The following is a 12,500-nucleotide window of genomic DNA, read 5'->3' as shown; positions in this document are numbered from 1 at the left end:
ACAAGGTTTATCTGCTTCGGACACGGTCAGCATCATTGTGAGGCCAGATCCTTTGCTGATGAACCTGGTCGAGGTGACGATAACTACTGAAGCGACCGTACTAACAGCAACCGAGTTGGATTCGATCGAGCAAAAGTTAGCTCTGCTTATCGGGGATAACATGGCCAAGGTACAGGTTCGGGAGCTTAAAGTGGAACCCAGAACCGGCCAGGTGGTCATAGTATTTTTTGTCGAGCGAAAGACGGGCCTTGAGGTAAGAGCTGTTGGCAAGTGGAGTTTGCCAGTCTATTTCCTAATGATTTTACATTTGATTTGAAAGGATAAGGACAAGGTGGAAGTGATACCAGCGCTGGAAGTGGAGCGAATATTGAAGGAAAAATTTTGGCGTGACTACACCATACTCGGTACGTCGGTGGTGGGCATCCGCACTACGGTTTGCCAGAACGATTGCTCTGGTCACGGTGTTTGCAATGCGGAAACACGGGAGTGTATTTGCCAGAGTTTCTGGATGCCCGATATCTTTTATTTTTGGGGTATCGCCGAAGCTAATTGTGGTAAGTAGGAAGCGTTATTTGTATGAAATGTACTATTTCTCCAACTGACTCTTATCGTCCCCACTCATTACAGACTGGTCCATATTGTATGTAATTGTTGGCGTGCTGATAGTATTCTTTGTGCTGTCCGGCATTTGTTGGGGTATCACTTGCCTTTGTCGGCGCACGCCGAAACCGCGTACCAGACCCAAACCGCAAAAGTATTCCTTGCTGCAAACCAACGATGAGGAACTACCTTCATGTGAGTAAACGCACGAATTTTCTTTATATCCTTTCAAAAGCATAGGTTTGTTTCAAACACAAACAAATTCCCAATTTAATCGTATACTTTTCCAATCTACTTGTCGTGTACAGTCAATATTTTATTTATTTTATTTATTTATTTATCTTATTCAGTTAAAGAAACTTATTCAGTTAAAACCAAAATTCGCGAAAAACAACGGTGACTGGATTTTTTACAAACTAGAGCCTTACACCAGCTGCCAGAACCTTACAAAAGTCAGACCTGTCGCTGCTGTCAAACAGTTGTGTGTAGCGTGGCCTGGGTGCAAAATTTGCCGGGCCCACGCCGTGAAACAACTTTAACTTTTACCATTTTTGAAGAAATATCGAAATATTTTAACAATCGTGATCATGCATTCCATTTTCCCCATTTGTATCATCGTTTCGGATGTTCTTGCTGGATGAGAATCGTTGCGAAAGTGATTAAAATCGAGAATATATGCCGCGCCTATGAGTCGTGTCGAGGCTATCAATCGCAAGTGGTGCATGTTTGTCGAGAGTCGCTACGCGCTGGCTGACTTGGTGAAGGTACTCTGATCTCTCTTCAGTTGTCGAATAAATCTTTCGCCTTTTACTAAAGATTTCCGTGGAGAGGGATACTCTAATGAGTCTAAATGAAATTTTTGTCGTCTCGATTCCGCAAGGAGTCGAGCCTTAATCCTAAGAAAAGAGAACTTGGAAGGAAAAGGAAAATTTCTTTCCTGATTAACCTATATCTGTGTGTTGTTTATATCTGATGCCTTTGGTTCTTTATCCTTTGCAGTCAATCGTGCGGGACCTAACAACTCGGACACCGAGACCGACTCGGATGTGCTGTTCGAGAGCCGCTCTCAACGGCATAATGGGCTGCTACCGGTTGGACGAAACGGAGGCATACCTAACGGCGAGCTACGGAACGGTGGCAACGGTACCGGCCACCCCAAGTACGGTGTAACACGCCTTGGACGACGCATAAAGGCTTGAAAGGATCCACGGCGCGTTCGTCATTCCCTAGTCTGAGAATTATAATACACATAACACACACCCACGTACATACGTTCCTATCAGCTTGCAGTGATTTACCACTAATCGATCGATGTATTAGAATTAATCTATTTTCTATGCGACAAAACGAATGCTTCAGTGAAACGAGATTTGTTTTTAAATTAATTTTTAATGAGCGTGGCACCACGTGAAACGTGATTCTGGTCAAAGTATTCAGTCATTCCAACGCACAGATCACATAAACCCACACCATATTAGTCAGTGATAATATACTTCTCCGATAACGATTGTGATTCAAATGCCATCGAACAGAGAAAGAGAGATAGAGAAAGAGAGAGAGGACATACATTTCTGATTCTTGCGATTTTGGTGCGTTATAATTTAGGCATTAACAGCATCCTTCATCAGTAATGAGTTGCACACCCGGGGAATGAAGAAAGTAGCCAGTAGCGTAGAGTGTACTTATGAAACTAGTGTCGCCAGAGGAATGCACGGCACCACACAGCACGCGAGCCCTTACTATTCTTAACAATATCGACCGATACCGACACGGACGGCGGGCTGTGAGAAAAAAGAATCGGTGCTCGTCGACAGTATGACCAAATTTGCGATCGATCCGCACTGTGAGCCATGTGCAATGCATACTAAATAAGCTCCTGATCGGGGACTAGGATGCACCAGTATTAGAAGGAAAGGATGTGCGTGTACCGTTGTTGTTGTAATCTACGATGATGGGCCAGACATGGAGCATATAAAAGGTATCCTCATTTTTTACCTCTCGGAGTGCGATTTTTTCGATTCTGATCTTGCCACAGGAACAAAACGAGCGGAAGAACACGTGCGCACTAGTCGTAAGGTGAGGTTGTACTGAGTAAAGTGAAACGATGAGAAAAATGTAACAAATCAAATCATGAATAAACCAGCGCTGAGAGGGTTTTGCATGCCATCAAACGAATTTGCGTTTTTTTGTTTTCCCGTAGCACCGTCTTTTATCTACACACTTAAACACAGGTGTCGCGAGGCAATCTAAGTAGCTCAGTTTTTTGGTGCTCGGGTTGTAGAGTTGTGTGTAGAGACGGTGAAAGTGATCGCGTACTGATCGAGAACCGTTCTTTCCAATTCCGGCTTCCGAAGAGACAACAAGCACGTTCTGTTCTTCCCCTTATCGTTTGTGCGTGCGTTTAACTACATATCACTGGTACATTTTGTACTACCCCAGTGTGTCCTTCCACCGCACTTCTATTTTGTTGTGTTAAAAAATATTCCTTTAAATCATCGTAAAATGTCTTTAAAAGTACAAACGAACAATGGTCAGCATACTACTGCCGAGCCATCGGTAGCGCTGCCCAGCGGCAACGTGCATCTCGAGACGATCGATCGAATGATGGAGTTACCGGTGGTTGACGCCACCTGGCAGCAGACCCAGATGGTATACGGACGGGTAAAAGGTAAGTATTCCTCGCTGCTTTTTGCCACTTCGGTATCGTCTGCTTTGGCTTTCTTTTTTTGATGGCGGATTCTCCATTTTTTTTTGCCAAAATCATCCACATGTGTCTGTGGAGGAGCCTGATTGATTCGACATTCCATTTCTTCTCTCTTTCCCTCTCGTTACGTAGATTCGAACCGGGTACTGACATGGGCGTTCGGAATGGCGGAGAACGTGGTGTGCCAGGCGGCAACCATCTCGGCACCGCTTGTCCAGCGCCTCGACCGTCCGCTGCACTTTGTCGATCAGACGCTGGTGCACGTGCTCGATCGGCTGGAGGTGAATGCGCCGATCCTGAAGGAGCAACCGGCCGACATTTACCAGCAGGCCCGGACGCGTGTCCTCGAGACAGTGAAGCCGCACATCGATCGGGTGTGCGAGCTGCGGTCCGCCTCGAAGCAGCGCGTTACCTCGCTGAAGGATCTGTCGTGGCGGAAGGCCAACGATGTGCTGGCCACCCAGTACGGGTGCCTAGCCGTCAACGGCATCGACACGACGGCTTCCGTTGCTGAGCGGCTCCTCGATTACTACTTCCCCAAGACGGATGAAGACTCGGAGGACACTAACTGTACGTGGAGTGTATCTTAGCATCCGTCATCCAACTATCCTGCTCACTTGTCTCTCTTTCTCTCCACAGCACCTGTGGGCGCCAAGGAGGATCCGGTACTGCACACGGTCCAGACGGTTGGCCGGCTATCGAACAAGGTGGCCTGCCGCGTCTATCATACCGTGTCGCAGCGCGTTAAATCTTTGGGTTTGCAGAATGTACGGGACTACGTCGCCACGCTTATCGCTGTTCTGCGCCTCACGCAGTACCTTAACTTTGTCAACGAGAAGCACTCGATGGTGAAGGCGGACACCTCTGTCAAATGTGACGCGGCTGTTGCAACCCCTGCCTCCTCTTCCTCCTCTGCCTCTCCGAAAACGGTTGCCTCACCGAAAAAGGCTGCCGCACCGAAAACGGCGGTCGTCACCACCATCCCCAAGCAGCAGCAGCAACAGCAGCAACAGAAGCAACAAAAGCAACAGTAAGAAGCTTCTCCTGTGTTGTCCTTTTTGATTAAGAATCTCGGATGATTTGCACCACAAGTGATGTGTTGTTGTTCCCTAGCGAGGAGAAGGGAAAATAAGATTAGTTTATGTTCGACACGACGATCGGATTAGAGTTCACCTCTAAAGGGAGGATACGAGATACAGATGCAGGGCATCTGAATAGTGTAATATTATGTTTTGCTCGATTTGCTTACGTTTCATCAATAAAAAATGGAAAACCGATGATTGGCCACGATTCTAAGTGGTCCCCAAAATTTACAAAGGACTCGAGATTAATCCTTCGGCTGCTGCGATCGCGATTGCGATTAATACGTTTTTCCCCGCACCTAATCGTTTCGAAGTGTGCTAGGTTATCGCAGCAGGCATTGTAAATGCGAACTGATAAGTAGGGCCCGACCTTGCTGCTGCCATGACCACGGTGTGGCCATATGGGCTGTGAATAGTATTTTCATTGTTTAATTATTTCAATTAAAATATTGACATTGGAGATAAGATTTTACTCCACTGTTAAATATTTTATAGATTCATTGGTACTGCAGCGTTTCTCTGAAATCGGAATATCATACGAGCCCCGCTTTCCGACTGATTTTAACGCGTCCATCAAGCTGATTGCGACCAAACGTTGATTGGCGAATTTAAAGCCATTAAGTATTGTATCACGACTGGCATTCCAACGTCACTGTCTGATTTGTACGAAGGAATCCCTCAAAAACAAGAACATCTAATGCGCTGCTTCTCTGCTGGTTTTGTATCTCTTCTCTGTGACTCCTAAGAGTGCAGCACAATTAATCAAAACTGTAATAACAGTCTTTCGGAACCAAGTTATTCCCATACGTGTCTTCATACAAATAATCCGCAAAATCCCGAAAGCAAAACTATCGCAAAGGGTTCGCTGCGAAAAAATATTCCAACGCCAAAATCGCAACACCGAGCACCGATCGTTCAGTTGATCTCTTCTTGGAACAGAAAGACGAAGAGTAATGGAAAGGGAAGAAAGAGTTTTTTGAGGTTTTTGCTCCTGCGCTTCACCTTCGACCGCGTTCAAGATCATCAACCACGGTGGCAATTTGGCGCGGAGCCCAAAAGTAGGTTCGCTTGCAAACACAGCGCGCTGCGCGGTCTTCTTGGATTCCGACGATGTTGGGGGTCTTCTTTGTTCGCTCGGCTGTTGTTGTTCTTTTGTCTTTCTCTAACTCTTTAACCCATTACATCATTCCCCCCCACCCTTTCCTCCACTTGTGACGAAGTGCGTAGAGGGCCTGTTCACGCATCTCCATCCCCGCGCTGCCCGTGTCCCAGCGAAGAGGAAACAAAAGGTAAGCAAAATTGTGTGGTGCCGATTGTGAACGCGAGAATATTGGTTGGTAAAATAGACAAATAGAATCGATAAATGGATTTTGCGTGTACGATCTGCCGCTGTACGATCCCTCGTGGTGTCCGGTCCGGTGCGTATTAAGTTTTTCAGATAAAGTATAGAGAGAAGATTTCTTGCAAACTGGTCCCTGTTTGCAGCAGTTTATGGGTTTATTATTTCGCATTTACGTATTCTTCGTCATGCCGTTGAGTATCGAATATTGTGCGTGTTTTTTTCCTTCTTCAGGTTGTCCATTTGTTCCCTTCACACAACATTGCAACAGCGGCGCGCCAAACTCGTTTTCGTCGTGGTTCGTCGGCAACGAGCCCCCCATCATGCGGCGTCATAACAACGCTCTCTTCGGATCGTGGCCGCCATGCGCACGTCGCCACCACCATCACCACCACCGCCTCTAACAATCGCTGGCATCCCTCCGTCCGCTTCAACCGATCAACGGTCGGTTTTTTCAGTTTTCAAACTTCGCTCGGACTGTTCGCACGTGTCGTCCCGGTGCTCGTCTCAGTCACAATTCGTTCGTGATCCGCCATTCGTCGTGGAAACCGTGCGCGCCTTTTTTTTCGGAAATTCCTCTACTTTTCTTTACTTAGTGACCACAGCTTGTGTCTCATAAACGATCACATACTTTGTGTGGCGTTGATCAAGTGAAGTTTTAGTCCAAATCCACACCACACCAACTGCAAACGGAGCATTATGGCGATCAAATTCGTGTCAGCGTTTCTGGTTGCGTCGTTTCTGCTGCTGGTTGATTTCCAGTCAGGTAAGTTGTGGTCCGGGCCGTTGTGCAGTGATCTCGTGGTGGAGAGCGTTAGTTTTTGGGGGTCTCCGAGAGGATGTAAAATTGTGTAAAGAGGAAACTCTTAAGGTCGGGGAGTGATCAAAATATATGCGTTGACCGTGCGTCGTTAGATGTGTCGGTTCGCCAGGGGCGTTTGCTCGATGATCCAAAGTACCACTTCAACTTTGGGCACACATTCCGCGGTCACGGCGCAACTTTCGAGTATCAATCGCGGTCGCTCGCGGAGGAGGAGGTGGTGATGAAAACACACTTTCGATTCACCAAAAATGAATTATGGAGCACTAACACACATGTTGAAAACTGCTGTGGTACGATGGGAGAGATCGAGAGAAGCATCCTCCAAAAATATGACGATCACGCCTAACGGCAGCGAAGTCACACGCCACATACGCCAGTCCATCGATTGTTCTCGAGGCAGAGGCTGAGTGATTGTACAGAATGTACCCCCTTCACCGGATATGATTGAACAACTGTCACGCCCGTCTTTTCGTCGTGAACCAATTTAGCCTGCCTTTACGTTGCCTTCTTTTTGGCAACCGTCTTGGATCGTTCAAAGAGACAACACAAACTCCCCCTTTACCCACAGCACTTAGTGCCGTGGCTTAGGATCGATCGACAACGACGAAAGTGAGACGAGACGACGGGGTGTTGTGCTATACTCTCGATGAGCGCACACACTTTGTTGACAGCTCATTAAAGGCGTTTTATTGTGCGTTGTTTGTTTACCATTTGCCACTACTTTCGGGGCTGGAACCTAATTCCAAGACGCACCACCAGACACACCGCACTGAAGTGTTGAAAGCCTGCTGCTGCTCTACAAATCGTATTACTCAACCTCTTCTTTTCGGGTACTTGAGCCGCCTCGATGATGCCTTGAAGATAGTGCACTAGCAGCAGCAACAGCATCACGGGGAGAGGCAATCAATTAAAAGCGCATCACCCAAACGCTCCCTTTAAGGGGGTCGGGCTGTCTGTCTATCTCCACGCGATAATGGCGTCGTGGCACGCCTTCCGGCACCAGAACCACCGGGGATAGCGCTGGCATACAACAACCAGTGTCAAGGGTCTTATTGTGTTATGTTGCCCTCCCCATTCCTCTCCTTGTTGTTGTCCGGTTAAATATGGTGGGTGCGTTCGCTCTCTCGGAGTCCGTCGTCTTCCTGCGGCACAAGCAAAACGCGGATTATGCCGCCCCTGGGAGAGCATGACATTAATTAACGATAAATTTAATCTATTTCCCGTTGGCGCTACACGCACATTCCAACCACAAAAGATCGGGAAACAAGTGAGGGCTTGGCGCGCGGTCGATCGTCGAGATTCGGGCAAACATTCTTGTGTGCGCCCATGCGACGCGCCACTTGATGGATTTCCTGTAAATATGATCGAGCTCAACAACTCTTGGGGAAGAGACACATAGAGAGCGGACATGGCAGTCGCTTTACGAAAGTTCCAGAGACGTGTTGCGGAAGGGTATACGTTGGATATATCTGGCATATTGATGGTTATTCATGAATTCAATTAGCTAAAATTCAAGATCAAAAGATCAACCAGCAGGCAGGCAGGCAGGCAGGCAGACAGGCAAGGGCGTTTGGATTGGACAGCACAGTGTTGGACTCAAGACATTCGACGACGCCAAACTGTGACCGGGACACAGTCGTGATAAAGCGAAATGAAATAAGTAATTTCTTGCATTCGTTCCAGAGCGAAGAAGGTCGTTTCGTGGCCACTAGTCTCGTTTGGTTGCTTAGCAGAGAATGGATTGCCGTAGTATTAGACACACGCGCTCCTGCAGTGTGCATTAATTGCGTCAAGGTGATGCAGTTAGTGCTGCAGTGTGTGGCCCCCCTGTTTGCGATCGTTCGTGGGTGTGTGGTGTTTGTGTCTGTGTATTTCGTGTTGTAAAAACCTGATCATACCACCTCGCACTAGCTGCGCGTTATTGGATAGAAATGGCGGACAAAGTGCGGCCTGCTGGTGTCTACTACTGACCGATCGTGTACTGCACTCGGTTGCTTGGATACATTTTAATTTTATCTGTCCAGTGCAGATGCAGGTAGAGATCAATTCTGCGAATGTGTGCGTGTCTGTTGACGCCAATATTGCTTAGCGAGTCCATGCTGCAGGAGATCGCGTCCAACCTTAATTCCAGACCACACCAAGGGCTGTATCAGCACCTCATGACTTTAGACCAAACCTGTCAAAGGATCTAATAATGCGGGAAAAGTAACGCCGCGTGCTAGCACGCTAGTAGTAACATCTCACATATCTCGCGGTCAGGGAGAGGGTGCGACAACGAGAGTAAGCTTTTTCCACTTTGGTTTTTCACGCGAGCATACGGCATATGACGTTGTAATGTGTATGGCCTTGGCCACACGAAGGGCACACCACCATTAGCCACACTACCACGTCGGTTGCTTGCTCGGAGTAGGAGAGAACCCTTGGCCATCATCGTACAGTGGATGGTGATGATGATGTCACCCCTAACGTGACATACAGCGGTACAAGCAACAACCCACCTCACACTAAAGAGACATTTGCTAAGTAATTGGGTAAAACGCATCCCCAGCAGCAGACCGGAGAGCGCGTCCCTCCAATTAGGGACGTGGATTTACATCTTGGAGAACAGGGAGCCGCACCAGCCACCCGTCTTATCATTGTTATTGTGTCCAGCACCCGGGCGGGGTGGGCGGGAGCATAAAATTGTTTGACGTTTAGTTACTTCCGGCGCTTTTAAACGGCGCTCACGCCGAGCCACTCGCGTGACATTATTTGCGTCTTATTCGTTAATCTGTGCACTGTTGCTCCTCCGGCAACCAAGAGGGACACAATGGATGGGTGCCGATTAGTTGCTGTGTGTGGCCATTGTGTGCCATCGCGTAAAATTGTGTCGCGTTGTCCAATTGTGGAAGATCTTCGACCTTCACACACAAGACACAGGCGCACACTCTCTCGGGACAACAAACAAAACAAAAGGGGCCTAATGATTAGTGATTATGATTTTTTTTGTTGATGTGCTTCCACCGACTCTTCTTCTCCTCTTCTTCTTTCTTGTTGTCATATTGTTCGGTACTTACTGGCCAACGATCACGCGTCCCCCGAACGATCACGCGTCCTCACCACATATCCCGAAAGCGATGATGATCGCGACTTCAAAAATGTGCCAACGATTTACGAACGCATTAAACGCGTTGGTGGTGCGTGCGTGCGTGCGTGCGTTCGTCTGTCCGTGAAGGATCCTCCACGTGCCCGCACCTTGGCGTGGGTGATCTCATCGATTTCGGAAAGAAACATATAGTAGGGTGGAATGAAAGGCGGACGGTGGTGGCTGTTTTGTGGAATGTGATTGAGATTGCATTAGAGAGGCGGCAGCAGACAGGACAGCAGCTGTAGCACAGTCCATGTTTCCTCCAGATCAGCGCTTCAACACACCCTTTAAACCCTCCCCTCATTATGTATTATGTATGGGTTGTCGCGGGGTGGTGCTGGTGATCCATCTGCAGCCGACGCACTACCGCCGCTAGAGATAGCGACATGTGGTGTCGGCCGGCGGGGCGGTTTCCAGGGTCATCACCACCACCACCACCACCACCACCCCACCGTTTGATGAGCGATCACGACACGAGACCATCCGCTATTGTGTCACCGTTCGCGCGACCGTCAAGATCGGATCAGGTGGCGATCGTTTATGTGTGTCGCACGTGGTATGTAGGACGACTCCTCCAATCGTTCGTCGGCGGAATTTAATCGATTATGAATCGTGGTGCACGGCTGGCCAGCTGCAAGGAATGTCCAAGCCGTCCGTCTCGTATCGCTCGCTCGCTCGATCGACGTCAATCAAAACGCAACGATCCGACAACGTTGGCACCAAATGGTTCCAACTCCCGGTTTGCGGAACGTTTTAATCACTCAGAAATCACCACTTTGTGAATGATTTTCACGGGCTTTTCGCGATGGTGCGTGTGTTTGCTGGCGATTGTTGCGATGAGGTTTCGATTTCTTCTTGGCTCCAGGGCACGCACCAGCACGGCGCTGTGCTAGTTCGTTCTAGCAACTATGTTTCTAGCGTTCGCCACTCCTTGAAAGCTGTCCAGCACCAACAGCGACCATGTGCTGTGTACGGATGGAGAAGGGATTGGTTAATTTCCCGCCCGGCGTTCTCCAAAACACTACCGCACGCCAATGGTCCACGGATTCACGTCATCGTTAAGCATTTGGAGCATTTAGGACGCCCGCGAAAGGCGTGCTAATGGCAGTCGACGCTTTAACGGCGTTTGTGGCGTTCAGGCGGAGCGATGATTTTGGTGTTTGGGGGATGTGGGGAATATGCAAAGACACATGCAACGTGCTCGGTTCTCCTTCTTCTAGACGGTCGGTGGCGCCGTGTGTTTACATACCCTTCCGTGCGGTGGTGCCTCGTCTGTGGTGGTGACGATAATCGTGGATTTATTGTTAAAATGCTGTTTGTTTGTACACCGCCCCATCGGTTACAACGCCCGAACATCATACGCTTCTAATGTTTTGTGAAAGCATGGTGTAGGAACTGTTCCTGGTGATGTTGATGATGATGGCGCCATTTTTCATTGTCTATGGATGTTACAAGCAACGCTGTGTGAACGGTATTAAATGTTCGTAAACTTCGGCATTTAATGCTTGATTCGGCGGTGGTTCGTTCGTTCACCCAGTTTGCTTCAAAATGATAGTTTATGCTCATCGTTTAACTCACCGCTGTTGCTGCTGCTGCTGCTGCTGACGTTGCCTGGAATGGGTAGCTAATCAACTATTTTATGCTGCATTTCATCGCACCCCCTCCCGCCCCAAGGGAGGATCACCATTGGAAATGTGAAATGTTCAAACAAAACCGGTGGGTGGTGTATAAATATCCAAATGACATAATGGTGTAATACTCGCCTCACATCGCGCTGTAGCTGTCGAGTTACATTAAATCATTTGAATTGCTAAGGACACGCTGGTTCCCCGGGTGCGCACGATGGTCCCGGTGTGTCTGTATGTTTGTTTTGTTGGTGGCCGTTTCGGATTGTTACATCCGCACGCACCACCAACAGCTCCATAGTAAATCGCGGACATCGCGGATGGATGAAGCGACCGATAGTGGGTTGTCTTTGTTTATGCGATCAAACTGCCTCGCCCTCGCCTTGTGTTGGTAACCTTGAACAATCAGTCAATATTTGCTCTACCTTCAAAGCAATACAGCAAAACCCAGCGAGCGAAAAGACGCGATGATGAAGGATGGATGTGCTTCCCTTTTCGATGGACGGTGTTCGGGTGTGTTGTGTGACTATCGGACCTGTGCTGTGATGTGCTGCTGCCTTTCAAGCGATCTCCAAGGCGTGGAGGAAGGGCTTTGATTCAACTCCCCCAAGTGTCAGCAGCAGCAGCAGCAGCCGAATCGAAAAAGGAATCTACGTCAGTAACAACTAACCCGTGGCAGTAGTTGATGGAAGCCAAACCGAACACCACGACGGAGAAAGATCATTGACCATGCGGATCTCTCTGGCACGCTAGCTGCCAATATATGTGCGTAAAGCATAAACGCACCAGCGTGGCATGGCACGCAGCACCCAGCATTTTTTCCTCTCCCCGTGCGCGAGTGCGTACAGCGACCCAGGATCATCATATTGTGTCCGTTCGCTCAAGGTGGCCTAGATGGCAGATGGAACCTGCTTCTGTGTTGGTTTTGGTTTGGTTAGGTTGGTTATTTTTAAATCATAATATTTTTAGTCAAACGCAACATCTGTTTTTGCGAAATGGTGACGCGGGACTGCGTGCTGTACGTGCGATGGTGTGGGCCACCCGCGAGCGTTCGGTGTGAACCTAAATCTTCATTTACATAGCGGAGCGCATCATTCGATCGGGAGCGGGAGAGTTCGGCCTGTTGGGCACCCGTTGTCATGGGGACACCTGGCAAGCTGTGGGTCGAAACAGAGCGCCCAAACAAGATTGGAGCATTGA

At 48.5% G+C, this 12,500-nt stretch overlaps 3 protein-coding genes and 1 non-coding gene across 4 annotated transcripts in view; all 4 read left to right on the top strand.

Moving 5' to 3' along the window:
* LOC126569611 (dyslexia-associated protein KIAA0319-like protein) overlaps positions 1 to 2,765 on the top strand; it is a 5,727-nt gene extending 2,962 nt beyond the window's left edge. Inside the window, exons 4-7 of the mRNA XM_050226832.1 lie at positions 1 to 253; positions 320 to 554; positions 628 to 795; positions 1,600 to 2,765. The exon at positions 1 to 253 is cut by the window's left edge and continues 53 nt beyond it. Coding sequence (XP_050082789.1) covers positions 1 to 253; positions 320 to 554; positions 628 to 795; positions 1,600 to 1,799 — 856 coding nt within the window. The 3' untranslated portion in view covers positions 1,800 to 2,765. The remainder of the gene's footprint in view (positions 254 to 319; positions 555 to 627; positions 796 to 1,599) is intronic.
* Positions 1,365 to 1,486, top strand: LOC126573671 (U5 spliceosomal RNA). The gene has a single exon (XR_007608155.1). It is a non-coding gene; the product is annotated as a U5 spliceosomal RNA (small nuclear RNA).
* A 164-nt stretch (positions 2,766 to 2,929) lies between the features above and the next one.
* On the top strand, positions 2,930 to 4,581 carry LOC126570040 (lipid storage droplets surface-binding protein 2-like). The gene is made up of 3 exons (XM_050227492.1): positions 2,930 to 3,268; positions 3,437 to 3,874; positions 3,944 to 4,581. The coding sequence occupies exons 1-3, from the start codon at positions 3,103 to 3,105 to the stop codon at positions 4,336 to 4,338; spliced, it is 999 nt and encodes a 332-aa protein (XP_050083449.1). The 5' UTR covers positions 2,930 to 3,102; the 3' UTR covers positions 4,339 to 4,581.
* Positions 4,582 to 6,197: 1,616 nt separating this feature from the next.
* Positions 6,198 to 12,500, top strand: part of LOC126572059 (uncharacterized) — a 13,873-nt gene continuing 7,570 nt past the window's right edge. Inside the window, exon 1 of the mRNA XM_050231081.1 lies at positions 6,198 to 6,491. Coding sequence (XP_050087038.1) covers positions 6,425 to 6,491 — 67 coding nt within the window. The 5' untranslated portion in view covers positions 6,198 to 6,424. The remainder of the gene's footprint in view (positions 6,492 to 12,500) is intronic.

Source organism: Anopheles aquasalis, chromosome 2, assembly GCF_943734665.1.
Source record: "Anopheles aquasalis chromosome 2, idAnoAquaMG_Q_19, whole genome shotgun sequence".
In the NCBI taxonomy this organism is placed as follows: Eukaryota; Metazoa; Arthropoda; class Insecta; order Diptera; family Culicidae; genus Anopheles; species Anopheles aquasalis.
This window is presented reverse-complemented; position numbering and strand designations above follow the sequence as displayed.